An 18,191-nucleotide genomic window follows, 5' to 3' on the forward strand; every position below is an offset into this window, starting at 1 on the left:
GACACAATATGTTCAGTGAGAGCCTGTCTTGGCAGTGTCAACTCTCATCTACCATATGCTGCCATGAACACGTGTCAGCTTGAGTTGCAGGGAGGGGAGGAAAGATCTGTCATCTTCTAAGTCCCGGGGGAATGACCCCAACGGGATTTCTGTGAACCAGGCAAAAGCATCTGCACCGCTGTTATTATATTTTAAATGGCCTTAACTCTCTGATAGTGGATCAGAGACAAAGACAACATCAGAAAGAACAAAATGGCTGACTTGATCCATAGCTTAATAATCATAAGGGCTAACGTTTTTTCCTCTCCTGTGGTTTTGGCTGAAGTTGGAATGTATTAAGGAGAAATAAATATATTCTCATGACAACAAAGAAATAAAACTGTAAACATAGCTGACCTCACAAACAGCTGCATGATTTTCGTCATCCTGAGCCTCGATGAGTTCAACCAGAAAGTAAGGCCCATAGCATTCTGTGAGGGCCTTTGTCTGCTCCGCAAAGATGTGTGTGAGGTCGTCATGATCCTCCACCCTGTAACAGAAGCTTCAATCATTTGATGAAAGCGATGAGCAACCCAAGGATCATCAGAATAGAAATACGTGTGAAGGTTTTGAAATAACAGCCTGGTCTCATAGACTTGACGTAACATAGTAAATGTAAATCCGGGACACTGAAATTAGTATATGTTACGTTTGGTATGGTTACATAACACAGATGGTTACTTAAGGCAAAAATGAAAGTAGGGTGGTTGGTCGGGGTGGATGGGTGGGCGTATAACGCCCCTAAAGGTTGTTCGAATCTGATCATGGACAATTTCAGCATTTTAGCTGATTAGCAACTTTCAACTACTTTCTACTTTTTAACTACTTTGCAACTATTTAGCATGTTAGCTAACCCTTCCCCTAACCCTTTTAGCTAACCCTTCTCCTAACCCAAACCTTAACCATTTAACCTAACTCCTAAACAACCCTAACCTTAACCCAGCTAGCTAACGTTAGCCACCTAGACACCTAGCTAGAATTCATAACATATCATACATTTAGCAAATTCGTAACATATTGTACCTTTTGCTAATTCGTAACATATTATACGTTTTGCAAATTCATAACATAGCATAACATAGCATAACATAACATAACTCAGCAAAAAAAGAAACTGCCCTTTTTCAGGACCCTGTCTTTCAAAGATAATTCGTAAAAATCCAAATCACTTCACAGATCTTTATTGTAAAGGGTTTAAACACTGTTTCCCATGCTTGTTCAATGAACCATAAAAAATTAATGAACATGCACCTGTGGAACGGTCGTTAAGACACTAACAGCTTACAGACAGTACGCAATTAAGGTCACAGTTGAAAACTTAGGACACTAAAAAGAGGCCTTTCTACTGACTCTGAAAAACACCAAAAGAAAGATGCCCAGGGTCCCTGCTCATCTGTGTGAACGTGCCTTAGGCATGCTGCAAGGAGGCATGAGGCCTGCAGATGTAGCCAGGGCAATAAATAGCAATGTCCGTACTGTGAGACGCCTAAGACAGCGCTACAGGGAGACAGGACGGACAGCTGATCGTCCTCGCAGTGGCAGACCACATGTAACAACACCTGCACAGGATCAGTACATCCGAACATCACACCTGCAGGACAGGTACAGGATGGCAACAACAACTGCACGAGTTACACCAGGAATGCACAATCCCTCCATCAGTGCTCAGACAGTCCACAATAGGCTGAGAAAGGCTGGACTGAGGGCTTGTAGGCCTGTTGTAAGGCAGGTCCTCACCAGACATCAATTCCAAAAAGTAAGTTATCATACTGTGAACTGCAAAATCAAATTTGAGAGTATAAAGCAAAAGTGCTATGGGTACAGAACGCAGGTGTGTTAAAATGACTATGAGGACCTGGCTCGGCGGACATGCAGCCTTGGGCAATAGTTGTGTCTGTGGCACACAAACGCTGAACACTGGGGCCCTGGATCCTTCAGACTCTTCATGGGCTCAAAGATCTTTACCAGGGCACGCTCTGAAAACACACAGTGGGAGTGGGCATACTGTGAATCCTTTAGAACCATATATTTTATAATACATGACGATGAAGGTTTACTAATACGATTACACATTTTGTATTTAATATTCTATAATAAAAGGACTACACACTTACCTAGACATCGACTAGTTGGGGTGACCAAGCAGATGTATTGCAGCTCTGTGATAGCATTGAACACAGTTCTGTAAGAAGAAGATGTTTACTGTTCTTATTGCACAATCCATCACCCTGTCAAGAACATACAGTGCATGCAATATCACATCATGAGAATCTAATTTCTCATGCTGAAATTTGATGGAATGGCTGTGGAATCAAATTGGAAAAGCATATGTGGTATAGGAATGGCAGACTGCTGTATCACTAGTTGCCACAAACAGGATTCAAACCTGGTCTTATTATATTATGGAAAAGTTGAACATGTAATATTTTTGAGCCTGCGTTATGAAAGGGGTTGTTACATGATTATGAGCAATGCCATGCCATCACTTGTTAGTGCTGCTCACTTTGCCACTCAGTTTTTTGCTGATTGCATACATTGAAAACATTAATAAACTCCTTACCACAGGTGGCTGGTGGCACCTTAATTGGGGAGGACATGCTCATTGTAATGGTTGGAATGGAATAAATGGAATGGTGTCAAACACATCAAACACATGGTTTCCATGTGTTTGATACCATTCCCTTCACTCCATTCCAGCCATTATTGGGAGCCATACTCCCCTCACCAACCTCTTGTGCTCCCTACCTTACAATCTCGTTGGCACTCCCGATGGAGAAGATCGGCTGTGCCACGAAGAGGTGCAGGAAGAGTGTGTTCAGAGGCTGTGGTAACAAGAAAACACAGTTAAACCCACAGAGGAAAGAAAACAAGAACAAGTATAGTCTCTCTTTTAGTTGATACAAACCGTGTATTTTTCAGTGCTGTAATTGTCATGCAGGAATGCTTCCCAACAAGCTTGATCCACAATGTCTCCAATGGGGTGATCAGAGAAGGCAGCATGGGCCAAGACCTCATTCTTTGCATTGCTCAGGGTCACTGCCAGATTGGCCTTCTCTCTGAGGATACCAACATACTGACAGTGAGGCCAGGATAAATGGTTGTGGTCCAGTTCTCATTTACAACCGCGACCTGGCCAATATAAAGCAAAGCAGTGCGATAAAAACAACAACACAGAGTTACATATGGGGTAAAACAAAACATAAAGTCAAAAAATACAACAGAAAATATATATACAGTGTGTGCAAATGTAGCAAGTTATGGAGGTAAGGCAATAAATAGGCTATAGTGCAAAATAATTACAATTAGTATTAACATTGGAATGATAGATGTGCAAGAGATGATGTGCAAATAGAGATACTGGGGTGCAAAAGAGCAAAATAAATAACAATATAGGGATGAGGTAGTTGGGTGGGCTAATTTCAGATGGGCTGTGTACAGGTGCAGTGATCGGTAAGGTGCTCTGACAACTGATGCTTAAAGTTAGTGAGGGAGATAAGAGTCTCCAGCTTCAGAGATTTTTGCAATTCGTTCCAGTCATTGGCAGCAGAGAACTGGAAGGAATGGCGGCCAAAGGAGGTGTTGGCTTTGGGGATGACCAGTGAGATATACCTGCTGGAGCGCAGACCACGGGTGGGTGCTGCTATGGTGACCAATGAGCTAAGATAAGGCGGGGATTTGCCTAGCAGTGATTTATAGATGGCCTGGAGCCAGTGGGTTTGACGACGAACATGTAGTGAGGACCAGCCAACAAGAGCGTACAGGTCACAGTGGTGGGTAGTGTATGGGGCTTTGGAGACTAAACGGATGGCACTGTGATAGACTACATCCAATTTGCTGTGTAGAGTGTTGGAGGCTATTTTGTAAATGACATCGCCGAAGTCAAGGATCGGTAGGATAGTCAGTTTTACGAGGGCATGTTTGGCAGCATGAGTGAAGGAGGCTTTGTTGCGAAATAGGAAGCAGATTCTAGATTTAACTTTGGATTGGAGATTCTTAATGTGAGTCTGGAAGGAGAGTTTACAGTCTAACCAGACACCTAGGTATTTGTAGTTGTCCACATACTCTAGGTCAGACCCGTCGAGAGTAGTGATTCTAGTCGGGTGGGCGGGTGCCAGCAGCGTTCGATTGAAGAGCATGCATTTAGTTTTACTAGTGTTTAAGAGCAGTTGGAGGCTACTGAAGGAGTGTTGTATGGCATTGAAGCTCGTTTGGAGGTTTGTTAACACAGTGTCCAATGAAGGGCCAGATGTATACAAAATGGTGTTGTCTGCGTAGAGGTGGATCTGAGAGTCACCAGCAGCAAGAGCGACATCATTGATATACACGGAGAAAAGAGTCGGCCCAAGAATTGAACCCTGTGGCACCCCCATAGAGACTGCCATAGGTCCAGACAACAGGCCCTCCGATTTGATACATTGAACTCTATCTGAGAAGAAGTTGGTGAACCAGGCGAGGCAGTCATCTGAGAAACCAAGGCTATTTAGTCTGCCAATAAGAATGCGGTGGTTGACAGAGTCGAAAGCCTTGGCCAGGTCGATGAAGACGGCTGCACAGTACTGTCTATTATCGATCGTGGTTATAATATCGTTTAGGACCTTGAGCGTGGCTGAAGTGCACCCATGACCAGCTAGGAAACCGGATTGCATAGCGGAGAAGGTACGGTGGGATTCGAAATGGTCGGTAATCTGTTTGTTAACTTGGCTTTCAAATACTTTCGAAAGGCAGGGCAGGATGGATATGGGTCTGTACAAGTGCATGTTCATGCATTCTGCATTCTGATATGATAAAACTAAACTAATGATGTAACAACAAATATTTTCCACCTTGAGTGTGAATATCTGTTGCATGCATTTGGCAGACATGATTAAGGCTATGCATACTCACAGTAGATGAATGACATTTACTCTTCCAAATACTGCTACTGTGGCAGGACTGATCAGGCTATTGATCTCATGTGCATCTGATGACTCTGTTCTCCTCACAGACACAGTCTCAACTTTGCCACCCGAGGAAGTTATGGTCCTCATCTTTCTCTGATTTTGGGAGAGAAAAGGTAACGAGAAAATAATCTACTTAAATAGCTTGACAATACAAAATTTGCCAAAACACAACAAATGCATTCCTATAATAATTCAATTACTAGCTATAGGGTATCATATCAAGTATTTACACATTGGAGTCCACTCCTGTAGTATTCTTGTCAAATTATCCTAACATCAACGCTAACTCACCTGGTGGAAGCAATAATTTTTCAAGTTCTCGTATATATTCTTCCAAATTTGCAACAACGATGCAAATCAGGGTTTCTCTTTCATGCTTAGCTAGCTCATTATTGAAACATAAAGTGTCAATAACTGTTTGTTATCCTGTATTCAACTAAAACTAAGAAATAAAGTAAAACTAACGCTAGCTCCAGCTAATGGGGATGTGTAACCATAGAAACACAACGCTCGGTGACGTGTTGGGGTGAAGGGTTGCAGTTCATAGGTTACGTTTGACCCGCGCATGTTTGAAAGTGTCATGGCGGAGCGCTGTGAAAATATTCAAAACTGATCGAATCGTCGTGTATTAATGATTCAGTTGTAATAGTTATTTCTCATTGACTCTACCATACAACCAAGCAAAATGGCATCCACTGCGGCAGGGAAACAGAGGATACCGAAAGTGGCGAAGGTAGCGAAAATTTCAAAACAGCTAACGAACTTGTATGGCCTAGCCAGGTAGCTAACCATAACAAGACTTGTCCTTTGTTTTGGTACGAATGTAGATTACTTCTAGCTACTTTAAACTAACGAACGGGTAGCATGCTATGTAAGAACTGCACTTTTTTTATTTATTTAACTAATGTAGATGATTCTATCGAGAAATCTGACCCAACTGTAGCTACATACTTAGCTATTTAAAGTTTATACATTTTAGTCATTTAGCAGACGCTCTTATCCAGAGCGACTTACAGTTATTGAGTGCATAAATTTTTTTATTTTTCATACTGGCCCCCCGTGGGAATCGAACCCACAACTCTGGCGTTACAAACACCATGCTCTACCAACTGAGCTACATCCCTGCCAGCCATTCCCTCCCCTACCCTGGACGACACTGGGCCAATTGTGCGCCGCTCCATGGGTCTCCAGGTCGGCTATGACAGAGCCTGGATTCGAACCAGGATCTCTAGTGGCACAGCTAGCACTGCGATGCAGTGCCTTAGACGAACTGTTTCCATTTGGAACATGTACTAGCTATGTAGCTAACTAGTATGGTCTTCAATCAACTAGTTTCCTCCATTTCCAAAATAATGTCTTAATTTGTGCTGTAAAGGTGAAAAACAAAGCTCCAGCAGAGGTACAAATCACAGCTGAGCAGTTGCTCAGGGAGGCAAAGGAGAGGGAGCTCGAGCTTCTTCCACCGCCACCCAAGCAGAAGATCACTGATGAAGAGGAGTTGAACGATTACAAGTTGAAGAAGAGGAAGGTAAGACTCCACGTGACACATGCATTACACTTCAGTCTTCAGTCTTGCTGTTGATATTCTGTTGGTCTGCCAACCTGCCAGTTTCAACATGCCCAATTGTCTGCAAATCTTGTGAAGTAATGTTACACAGTAGTAAATACATACTGGACTCGACTCCATACTCATAGGGATTTGAAGACAACATCAGAAAGAATCGTACTGTTATCAGCAACTGGATAAAATACGCACAATGGGAGGAGAGCCTGAAAGAAGTCCAGAGGTAAGTTAATGCATGTCAATGTCTCTGTGAAGCTGATGATTGTGATTCATACATATATGGAGTCTAATGTGAATGTAGCTGGATTTTGACAGGGATACTTGTTGTACATGGAATCTGATGGGAATGTTATAGATGGATTTTGACTGGGATACTTGTTGTCTGACCTTTTTCTCACACTTTTCCCCATAGGGCTCGCTCTATTTACGAGCGTGCTCTGGATGTAGACCACCGAAACATAGCTCTGTGGCTGAAGTATGCAGAGATGGAGATGAAGAACCGGCAGGTGAACCACGCCCGTAACATCTGGGACAGAGCCATCACCATCTTGCCCCGTGTCAACCAGTTCTGGTACTGAACAACTTTACCTCTCCTAAACTGAGCATATCTGGCTAAAAAAATCATCAGATTGATGTGCTCACACTTGTTTTGATCATCAATGAATCAGACATTTGCAGAATAATGACTAAAGCAATGCTAAGTCTACCATCAATATGCAAAATGTTGTCGCTTATCTGTTCTTTTGCTGTTTTCCCTCTTTCAGGTACAAGTACAGTTACATGGAGGAGATGCTGGGCAACATCGCTGGCTGCAGACAGGTGTTTGAGCGCTGGACAGAGTGGGAACCAGAGGAACAAGCCTGGCACTCCTACATCAACTTTGAGCTGCGCTACAAGGAGGTCGACAAGGCCCGCTCCATCTATGAGAGATATATCCTTTTGATGGGAAGTGCTTAGAGCAGGGGTGTCAAACGCCCGCGAGATGATTTTGTAAAGTATAAAAATGCGCTGCAATTTTTCAATAAAATAAACTGCTGTTCCAATTGTGTCCAATGGATGGCGCAATAGCAATTGTGTTAAGCAAGCAAACTGTTTATACCGGGGCAGAGCAAGTAGGTCAAGCAAGTGCAGCCAGTCCGGATGAGCTACTTTGTTTTGCCTGCGATATTTATTACGGCTTCTACTTTTAACATTATGTGCTTTGGCACCCTCATTGCCCCAATATGTCTCTGTCAAAAAAAAGAAAAGTGGACGCAGAGTGTTCCAAGAAAAATGGTAATCCTCCTATTTATTCACAGAATTGAATGGGAAAGCTGTATATTTGGTGTGTTCACAGCATGTTGCAGTGCTGAAAGAATATAACCTTCGTCGCCACTATGTGAGTCTTCATGCCGACAAATTTGACAACTTTCAAGGACAGCGGAGAAGAGAAAAGGTGAATGAACTGTTGGCGGGTCTGAAGAAACAGCAGTCTGTGTTTACTCACAGCCGAGACATCAGTGATGCTGCAGTGAAAGCTAGCTACCTCATTGCTAATGAAATCGCAGTGGCTTCAAAACCATTTAGTGAGGGTGAATTTGTAAAAACATGCATGATGAAGGCAGCGGAGATTGTGTGCCCTGAAAAGCGCCAGGCTTTTGCAAATATCAGCCTGACAAGAAATACAGTTGCAGACAGGATTTCCGATCTTTCAGTGGATTTGGACAGCCAGTTGAAGCAAAAAGTAAAGTCATTTATTGCGTTTTCGGTTGCAATTGATGAAAGCACGGACATTACAGATGTTGCACAACTGGCCATTTTCATCCGCGGAGTTGATGACACATTGACCGTCACCGAGGAGTTCGTGGAGTTGGTGCCGATGACAGATACAACGACAGCAGCTGATATTTTCACCGCACTCGTCGGCGCGTTGGACAGGGTCGGAGTGGACTGGTCCCGTGCTGTCAGCCTGGCTACAGATGGTGCGCCCTCAATGATCGGGAAAAAAGCAGGCGTTGTGACAAAGTTCAGAGAGAAAGTGCAATCTGCAAATGGAGGATTTGATTTTTGGACTTTTCACTGTATTTTGCACCAGGAGGCTTTGTGTTGCAAGTCATTAAAGATGGATAACGTCATGAAGGTGGTCATCCAAACTGTTAATTTCATCCGATCCAGAAGCCTGAATCACCGTCAGTTTGACAGCCTTCTCAGAGAGAAAGACCACATCTATGGCCTGCCATACCACACTGAGGTAAGATGGTTAAGCCGAGGTGCTGTGCTGAGGCGTTTCTTTGATTTACGAGAAGAAATTGAACAGTTCATGGAAGAAAAGGGCAAACCAGTGTTAGAATTTCATTCTGCAGAATGGATGCAGGACCTTGCATTTATGGTGGATGTTACAAAGCACCTGAATAACTTGAACAAACAGCTGCAAGGGCGCAACAAAGTTGTCACGCAGTATTATGACAGCATACGTTCTTTCAAGTTGAAGCTGTCATTGTGGGATACGCAACTCGCCGGTGGTGATGCAGCTCACTTCCCCTGTCTGAAAAATGTGTGCGTGACCCAACATGTGGCAGACATGAAGCGGTTCAAAGATAAAATAACGGGACTGTTACGGGAGTTTGAGCAACGCTTTCAGATTTTTGGTGAACTGGAGAAAGACTTCAAAGTTTTTTGCTCGCCATTCACCGTGAATCCCTCTGATCTGCCCGTCAGCATCCAACTTGAAATAATAGACTTGCAGTGTGACTCGGATTTGAAGGGCAAATTTGCCGCAGCTGGCTTGGACACATTTTTATCAGAATCTCTTGCCAGGTTACCCCAACTTGACAGCCCTCGCTGCAAAACTGTTGTGCATGTTTGGAACCACATATCTTTGTGAGCAAGATTTCTCTGTAATGAGCATAAATAAAACAAAGCTGCGCTCAAGGCTCACGCACAAGCAATTGAATCACATCCTGAAGTTGGCTGCCACTCAGGATGTGACGCCTGATATTGATGCACTGGTGAAAGCTAAAAGATGCCAGGTATCAGGAGTCAAATAAACTATGCAACCCCACTTAAAGTGCTGCATGAGACACCCTGATATAGTTCTGTGATATACTTCTGTGAATCACTGAGGCTTTGTGTGTTTGTCCTCAAAATTTTCAAATAACTTGGTGTTTTGTGATTAATAGTGATGTTGTGCTTTTGGACACACTGTCCTCAGGCTCCAGCTTTATGTTTATATGTTTTTATGTTGATGTGCTATTGTTTTTAATTGTTTTTATTTTATTTGTATATTTAACCTATTCTTGACTCTGTGGTTCTTGCACTTGTTTGGGGAACAGGATTTCATTATTTTTATCTACATTTCTGCCTGAGAAATGACACCCTGATATAGTTCTGTGATCTGTGAAACAGTTCTGTGAATCACTGAGGCATTATGTGTTTGTTCTTTTTCTTTAGAATTTTCAAATAAACTTGAGGTGTTTTATGATTAATAGTGATGTTGTGCTTGTACTATTTTGGACACACTGTCCTCAGGCTCCAGCTTTATGTTTTATGTTGATCGTATTAAAACAAAGAAAACAATCTGAAGTTGTTGTTTTTAAGTTATATATATACCATGATTTTACCGGTCCGGCCCACTTGGGAATAGATTTTCCTCCATGTGGCCCCTGAGCTAAAATGAGTTTGACACCCCTGGCTTAGAGCAATGGCTTACTACAATGTATTGGCAAATGAGTTGTGGTTGCTGACTGTAGATATGCATTATTCATTAACAGGTGTTTTATTCTAACAGATTACATTTGTAATAATGCATTGCAACCTATGGTAGTGATATTACCTTCATATTGTCATCATGCCTGTAGAGTGCATCCCTCTCTTTTAAAGCTCCTTAACTCCAGTGCACTTGTGATTGTCCACCCTGACGTGAAGAATTGGATCAAGTACGCCCGTTTCGAAGAGAAGCACGTCTACATCGCCCATGGGAGGAAGGTGTTTGAAAGATCAGTGGAGTTCTTTGGCGAGGAGCATGTTGATGAGAAGCTCTTTGTGGCCTTCGCCAGATTTGAAGAGAAACAGAAAGAGGTTTGTAAATCTGACACTTTGAACCATGTCAGTTTTATTCCCACACATCTATACTGTTCTCCAACTGTGGTCAACAGAACAACACAACTTTGTCTCTTAGTTTGAGCGGGTTCGAGTCATCTACAAATACGCCCTGGACAGAATCCCCAAGCAGCAGGCTCAGGAGCTCTTCAAGTTCTACACCGTGTTTGAGAAGAAGTTTGGAGACCGGAGGGGAATTGAGGACGTCATCGTCAGCAAGAGGAGATTTCAGTATGAAGAGGAAGTCAAGGTAAATTCAATTAAACCTGTGAAGTTTCGCAAAGATTTCACCCAAAAATAAACCATTAAAACAATATTCTATCCACTAATAGCTTTCTATTTGATTGTGTTTTGCTTCCTGTATAGGCAAGCCCACACAATTATGACGCATGGTTTGATTACCTACGCCTGGTGGAGAGCGATGCGGATCCTGACACTGCCAGGGAGGTCTATGAGAGAGCCATCGCCAACATCCCTCCTATACAGGAGAAAAGGCACTGGAGAAGATACATTTACCTGTGGATAAACTACGCTCTATATGAAGAACTGGAGGTCAAGGTAGGCCTGCATTGCATCCTCTGTGTGTTTATATAATGGCTATTAGGGATGTAACGATTCACCGGTACGCATCGGTCCCCGATTCAAATGTTTAAGATACGACTGCATCGGTACACGGACCCCAAACCGATCCAATTGTAGCATGCATCGGTCAGAAAATCGATTCAAACGTTACGAATCGCTGATTCATTAACATTTTTTTTCTCATATTACTTTCTCTCTACTTTCCGAAAATACACAACATGACCAAAAGTATGTGGACACCTGCTCGTCGAACATCTCATTCCAAAATCATGGGCATTAATATGGAGTGGTCCCCCCTTTGCTGCTATAACAGCCTCCACTCTTCTGGGAAGGCTTTCCACTAGATGTTGGAACATTGCTGCTGGGATTTGCTTCCATTCAGCCACGAGCATTAGTGAGGTCGGACACTGATGTTGGGCGATTAGGACTGGCTCGCAGTCGGCGTTCCAATTCATCCCGAAGGTGTTCGATAAGGTTGAGGTCAGGGCTCTGTGCTGGCCAGTCAAGTTCTTCCACACCGATCTCGACATACCATTTCTGTATGGACCTCGCTTTGTGCACGGGGGCATTGTCATGCTGAAACAGGAAAGGGCCTTCCCCAAACTGTTGCCACAACATTGGAAGCACAGAATCGTCTAGAATGTCATTGTATTCTGTAGCGTTTCAATTTCCCTTCACTGGAACTAAGGGGCCTAGCCCGAACCATGAAAAACAGCCCCAGACCATTATTCCTCCTCCACCAAAATTTAGTTGGCACTATGCATTTGGGCAGATAGCGTTCTCCTAGCATCCGCCAAACCCAGATTCGTCCGTCGGACTGCCAGATGGTGAAGCGTGATTCATCACTCCAGAGAGCGCATTTCCACTGCTTCAGAGTCCAATGGCGGCGAGCTTTACACCCTCCAGCCGACGCTTGGCATTGGTCATGGTGATCTTTGGCTTGTGTACGGCTGCTCGGCCATGGAAACCCATTTCATGAAGCTCCCGACAAACAGTTCTTGTGCTGACGTTGTTTCCAGAGGCAGTTTGGAACTTGGTAGTGAGTGTTGCAACCGATGACAGACAATTTTTACATGCTACACGCTTCAGCACTCGGCGGTCCCGTTCTGTGAGCTTGTGTGGCCTACCACTTCGCGGCTGAGACGTTGTTGCTCCTAGACGTTTCCACTTCACAATAACAGCACTTACAGTTGACCGGGGCAGCTCTACCAGGGCAGAAATTTTATGAACTGACTTGTTGGAAAGGTGGCATCCTATGATGGTGCCACGTTGAAAGTCAGTGAGCTCTTCAGTAAGGCCATTCTACTGCCAATGTTTGTCTATGGAGATTGCATGGCTGTGTGCTCGATTTTATACACCTGTCAGCAATGGGTGTGGCTGACATAGCCAAATCCACTAATTTGAAGGGGTGTCCACATACTTTTGTATATATAGTGTACCTCATATTTTGTGACAACTGATGCATCCTCTCCTTCAGTGGCTATGTCATAGCTAATTTGTAAATGGTAATTATTGATACATTACAAGCTCAAACACTTAATCTGCAAAAATTAGTGGGTGATGGTGATTTCAGAACCAAAGTGGGGGGACAAAAAAACACAGGCTACGTTGCTGATAGTGGTAGTGGGGTGGTAGATGCTTAGTCTCCCTTATGGCTCAGATCAGGTGCCTACATACTAGTATACACCATAGACATACATCATTTACACACACAGAGACACGCAGACAGAGAAGTCAGCTCAGACAGGCCCAGCTCATGAGCTCCATCAGCAGCAGATATGAATTTAGAATGGAAAATGAATGTGTTTATGCAACAAATGTTAGTGCATCGAACCGAATCACATCAATTCGTTCTCTAATCAAACCAAATTGCACCGAATCGTTTCAAACTAAAACGTATCGTATTGGAGCCCATGTATCTAGATACGTATCGAATCGTCTTGAAAGGGAAAGATGCACATCCCTATTGGCTATGATTCTCACATTGCTAAGTGTGACATTGTGCATATGCCTGTGGATTTCAGTGCTTATTGTGTTGATTGGCAGGACCCAGAGAGAACAAGGCAGGTGTACCAGGCATGTCTGGATCTCATCCCTCACAAAAAGGTATTGGCAGTTTACAGTCAATGGCACCTCTCTTTCTGAAATGGGGCTTAATAATACATTTGATATGCAACAAAAAAAACATTAATCAACAAATCATCATACTTATTACTTTATTTCCTTCCTCATAGTTCACGTTTGCCAAGATGTGGCTACTCTACGGCCAATTTGAAATACGCCAGAAGAACCTCCAAGCTGCCAGACGAGGCTTGGTAAGGTCCCTACTTATGGCTGTTGATAATTTATGTTTTTCATTGTGATACTTCAAACTTGACATATTTTCTGTAATGTGGCCTTCTCCCTCTCCCCAGGGCACAGCCATTGGTAAATGTCCAAAGAACAAGCTGTTCAAGGGCTACATTGAACTGGAGCTGCAGCTCAGAGAGTTTGACCGATGCAGGAAGCTCTATGAGAAGTACCTGGAGTTTGCCCCAGAGAACTGCACCACCTGGATCAAGTTCTCTGAGCTGGAGACCATCCTGGGAGACACAGAGAGGGCCCGGGCCATCTTCGAGCTGGCCATCGGACAGCCACGACTGGACATGCCAGAGGTCGGGCTCAAAAACACTCACCCAGGGCATTTATTTACTCACTGTATTGGCTTTCCACTTTTAGCATGTCTGAAGACACTCTTCACGTGAAAAGTATTGTTGTGGAAACGAATGAAAATAACTAAAAGTATTTTACTTTCAAATGTTATATTTTTAAATCTTAGGTGTTGTGGAAGTCCTACATGGACTTTGAAATGGAGCAGGAAGAGTATGACAACACCAGAGGCCTCTACCAGAGACTGTTGCAGCGCACACAGCACGTCAAGGTGAGAACTGTCCCTTTAACCTTGACCTGACTGTCCCATGCTACATTACTCACCTGCCTAACACTCACTGTAGCTCAACAACTCATCAAACAATACTTGATCATTGTGTAATTTTGCTAAATGTGTTACCTGCAGGTCTGGATCAGCTATGCCCAGTATGAGCTGTCCATCGATACCTCTGACCGGCTGCAGAGGTGTAGGGGGATATTTGAGGAGGCCAACAAGGGCCTGAGGAGTTGTGAGGAGAAGGAGGAGCGTCTGATGCTGCTGGAGTCTTGGAAGGAGTTTGAGCAGGAGTTTGGCTCAGACACGACCAGGGAGAGGGTGAAGAAACTGCTGCCGGAAAAGGTGAAGAAGAGGAGGAAGCTCACGGCAGAGGATGGGGTAAGTAGTGTTTCTCTTGGCCTTATCATACCAATCCAACATCAATTCATTACACTTGTTTATGTCACGTGGTTCGGTTGATCGCTAATTGGCTTTTCATTTTGATCCATCAGTCGGATGCAGGGTGGGAGGAGTACTACGACTACATCTTCCCTGAGGATGCAGCCAACCAGCCCAACCTCAAGCTGCTCGCCATGGCCAAGATGTGGAAGAGGCAGCAACAAGAAGACGAAGAGGAGGAGGAGCAGGAAGAGGATGAGGAAGAACACAATGGAGGAGTGGATAGAGGTAGAGTGGAGAAAGTTAGGGGCAAAGAAATGGAGGAAGAAGAAGACGGAAGAGGGGAGAGAGGTATAGACAAAGAAATGACAGAAGACTCAGCATCACCATCATCAGAAAAGCCTATGGTCAGTGAGCCTGTGCCTGAAAAAGACCCAGAGAGCACATACGATGACAGAGATGATTCTGTTGAAAGCAGTAGTGGAAGCAGCAGTAGTGACAGTGACAATGATGGTGGTGAGAAACAGCCCAAGAAGAGCAATAAGGACTCAGTGAAAGATTAGCTTGTCTGGGATTCTTTTTTTTTTACTAATGAAAAATTGGGACTTCATTGGGGACTTCATTGGGTAATTTCTATTGCTTAAAAAAAGTTGCTTATTTTTCCATGTCTTTGTTTCATTCATTTACTGTGGTGCAATGACAGTGTAAATAAAAAAACACCGATATCCTTATTTTTATTTATTGGGACATTTTTCAACCATAGAACTGACTGTAACAAAGTGGCAGATACAGTATCATTACCTGGGTGAGTCATGTAAGTAGATATCATTTATTGAATTAGGATGAAAGACCATATAGCATTTCAAACCAAACAGTGACTGACTCGTCATCAAAAAGGACAATTTATTAGATCTGTCAATATTATGTACAATGATATTCTCTAAGCTTTCACACATCAAACCCTAAAAATAAAACTAGTCCTAATAACACTTCATTTTCTAATGCAGACTGGGGAAATACGGTCGTTACCACAACCACAGTCGTAAACCCTACTGATTTTTACAATTTATTAACCCTCACAATGCCCTTATGCCTAACCATAACCTTAAATTAAGACCAATTTGTTTTCATTAATTTTTGCCAATTTTGACTTTGTGGCTGTGGTAACTACTGACAACCGAGAAATAAATGTATTTGTTTTCAAAAGTGTCAGAGCCACCGTCTACTGTTATTCTATATCTTCTGGTCTGACAGGATGTGGTATAGGAATGATGGACTTCCTCTCTGCGTCTCTCGACAAGGCTTTCCTCATATCTGCAGAGAAGGACAAAGAGTGAGTACATATCCACATAATGATTGTCTGAGTTACAGTAATGTTTACATTGATTTGAAGGGGTTCATATTACCATAGGCGTCTTCATCCGGTTCTCCATTGCTAGCAGAATAGTACTCTATCACGGTCCTGTAAACGCTGTAGCCTAGCTGTTTGTACATGTTCACCGCCACTTGATTGGAGACTCGCACAAACAGATCAACAAAGAACCCGCCCTTCCTAAACAACAGTGAAACCGACAATAGTGAGGCAAAGAAGTAGATCTAGCAGAGCTGGGATGACAAACAGAAAATTATCGACACCAATCCCTTATCACAAGCATTTTGTTGATATCGTTCATTACGATAAGTAGTCTATACTAGAGAAATGTGAAGTTTGAAATGAACTAAGTTTGCTAATATGGGTGATTGTTAATGGGACAATTGATGGCTACAACCATCAAACTAGTAGTAGTTTAAAGGATCATTTAAAAAAAGCGGTGCACATTAGTGTTATAAACATATCCTTATATTTATCACCAAGGCATCTCAGCTCTACTCTAATGTGGTTATTGTTCAGTAGTGTACAAAAAAACTGAAAACTCCCGAGTTTCTTATTGGACCAGGTAGTCCAGCGTTTCCCAACTCTGTCCTGGGGACCCCAAGGGGTGCACGTTTTGGTTTTTGCCCTAACACGACACAGCTGATTCAAATAACCAACTCATCATCAAGCTTTGATTTGTGGAATCAGCTGTGTAGTGCTAGTGCAAAAACCAAAACGTGCACCCAGGGGGGGCCCCAAGACCGAGTTTGGGAAAAGCTGAGGTAGTCCCTCCCTGTTTCAGTAAAAAAAAAAAAAAATTGATGCCAAATTAACACCACCCTGATCTTAGTAACCTGAAGCATTAGAAGTCAGCCCCACCTTTCTGAGATCTCCTCCAGCATCTCCATAAGCTTGGCTGCCAGTCCCAGTCGTCTGAACTCTGGGGCCACAGAGAGAGCTGTGACGTGGCCATGCCACTCTTCTCGCGCCACTGATCCCTCTGCCTTTCCCATGACTGAGGATAGTCAGAAGTGTCATTTTGATGGAGGCTATACAGAATGTATGCCTTTGCTATTGCATTTTCTCTAAAGCAATCATCATATTGCTAGGTGTGTATGACATGCAGGCCTACTTACTGTAACCCATCAATTCACCACCAGGGGCCTCTGCAACAATGAAGTACTCTGGCCAGTGGGCCAGGTACTGTAGGTAAAATGGGATTCCATACTGTGAAAGAAAGTTAAGGACAGCTTGTCTTCTCCTGATAAAAAGACAAAGACTATCTGGGGTTTCTGTGCATGATGGTGGTATGTTATTACAATGCTGGGGAACAATTTGTACTGAACAGCGGCATGTGAAAGGATACAGTCTCTGTCAATGGATCCAAGTTGCTGTGAAGAGACAAACAAATACTGAGATGTTTCGTGCATTCAATGCAATGCACCGATGATGAGGGGCAGCAGACTTCACAGTTTACTCAACTGTCGTTATGCTCAACGTTACCTATCTAACTGTTAGCTAGCTGGCTCTACCTAGCCAGCTAATCTTGGAAAGCTTGCTTAGTTAGATAGTTAGATAGCTAGTGAGCTATTATTGTCCATACAATATCAAATAATGTATCTTATATCAACATAGTTGACTAGTCTAAGCTTGGTAGCAGATAGTCTAAAGCTATGCATCGCACTGTATGATAATTAGCTTCTGGCTAGCTAGCTATACTTGCAACTAGCCAACAAGCAATTGCTATTGTTCATTAAAACATAATGACGATGTAGCTAGATGGGTAACCTATTCAACATTATTAGGAAAAAAAATCGAAATTAACTCACATGTTATTGAATTTGAACAAATCATCGCATGTGAAAGCTCGTAATGTTGTCATTTTGGCTGTACAGGTGCCGCGTTCAATGCTAGTCGGAACTCGGATACTCGGAAATGTTCTACTTGCTGATTCGTTGAACGCGGCACAAATGTATGTGACCCTTCAACTTTAGCATCAACAAGAACGTCGATGCCCTCCTTCGTCAGGGAGGTGTCATTGTCTGTTGATTTACTGCCATCTGCTGTTGGACTGAGAAATAGCAGACAAACTTTAGTAGAACCCAAGATGAGAACATGTAATGATGATGAGCCATGCCTAGAATGATTTTTCGAGGATTTGTACAAATGAGCCATCTAATACATTTTGTCTGGTAAATTTAATTAAATATTAATGAATTACTTTGCGATAATGAAATCACAACCAAATAGATAGCTTAATCAATGCTTGATACTCGTGTCCAATTAAAAATGCATTCATTAGCTAATTGAAAAACCATTAGCTACATTGAA

At 43.0% G+C, this 18,191-nt stretch overlaps 3 protein-coding genes across 5 annotated transcripts in view; 1 reads left to right on the forward strand and 2 right to left on the reverse strand.

Moving 5' to 3' along the window:
- The window catches only part of cfap61 (cilia and flagella associated protein 61), a 49,402-nt gene extending 43,948 nt beyond the window's left edge, over positions 1–5,454 (reverse strand). For both annotated transcript variants that reach the window (XM_041865828.2, XM_041865827.2), the window contains exons 1-7: positions 5,271–5,454; positions 4,924–5,072; positions 2,945–3,095; positions 2,785–2,861; positions 2,154–2,221; positions 1,895–2,015; positions 397–529 (exon numbers count right to left, since the gene is read on the reverse strand). In XM_041865828.2, the coding sequence (XP_041721762.2) occupies positions 397–529; positions 1,895–2,015; positions 2,154–2,221; positions 2,785–2,861; positions 2,945–3,095; positions 4,924–5,066 (693 nt within the window). In that variant the 5' untranslated portion in view covers positions 5,067–5,072; positions 5,271–5,454. The remainder of the gene's footprint in view (positions 1–396; positions 530–1,894; positions 2,016–2,153; positions 2,222–2,784; positions 2,862–2,944; positions 3,096–4,923; positions 5,073–5,270) is intronic.
- Positions 5,455–5,537: 83 nt separating this feature from the next.
- LOC121552230 (crooked neck-like protein 1) lies at positions 5,538–15,237 on the forward strand. Of its 2 annotated transcripts, none has more exons than XM_041864983.2 (14): positions 5,538–5,712; positions 6,355–6,507; positions 6,675–6,766; positions 6,956–7,114; positions 7,308–7,474; positions 10,421–10,599; positions 10,700–10,870; positions 10,987–11,178; positions 13,249–13,308; positions 13,437–13,517; positions 13,617–13,856; positions 14,021–14,122; positions 14,258–14,506; positions 14,620–15,237. In XM_041864983.2, exons 1-14 carry the CDS (start codon positions 5,665–5,667, stop codon positions 15,067–15,069), a joined length of 2,343 nt encoding a protein of 780 aa, XP_041720917.2. In that variant the 5' UTR covers positions 5,538–5,664; the 3' UTR covers positions 15,070–15,237. The 2 variants fall into 2 exon arrangements, with proteins under 2 accessions (XP_041720917.2, XP_041720919.2); XM_041864985.2 differs by lacking the exon at positions 5,538–5,712 and adding an exon at positions 6,141–6,170.
- naa20 (N-alpha-acetyltransferase 20, NatB catalytic subunit) lies at positions 15,230–17,833 on the reverse strand. Its single transcript, XM_041864986.2, has 6 exons — positions 17,690–17,833; positions 17,227–17,251; positions 16,997–17,087; positions 16,740–16,875; positions 15,913–16,058; positions 15,230–15,820 (listed from the first exon to the last, which is right to left on the reverse strand). The coding sequence occupies exons 1-6, from the start codon at positions 17,740–17,742 to the stop codon at positions 15,735–15,737; spliced, it is 537 nt and encodes a 178-aa protein (XP_041720920.1). The 5' UTR covers positions 17,743–17,833; the 3' UTR covers positions 15,230–15,734.
- Positions 17,834–18,191: the final 358 nt, after the last annotated feature.

Source organism: Coregonus clupeaformis, chromosome 36, assembly GCF_020615455.1.
Source record: "Coregonus clupeaformis isolate EN_2021a chromosome 36, ASM2061545v1, whole genome shotgun sequence".
Lineage (NCBI taxonomy): Eukaryota > Metazoa > Chordata > Actinopteri > Salmoniformes > Salmonidae > Coregonus > Coregonus clupeaformis.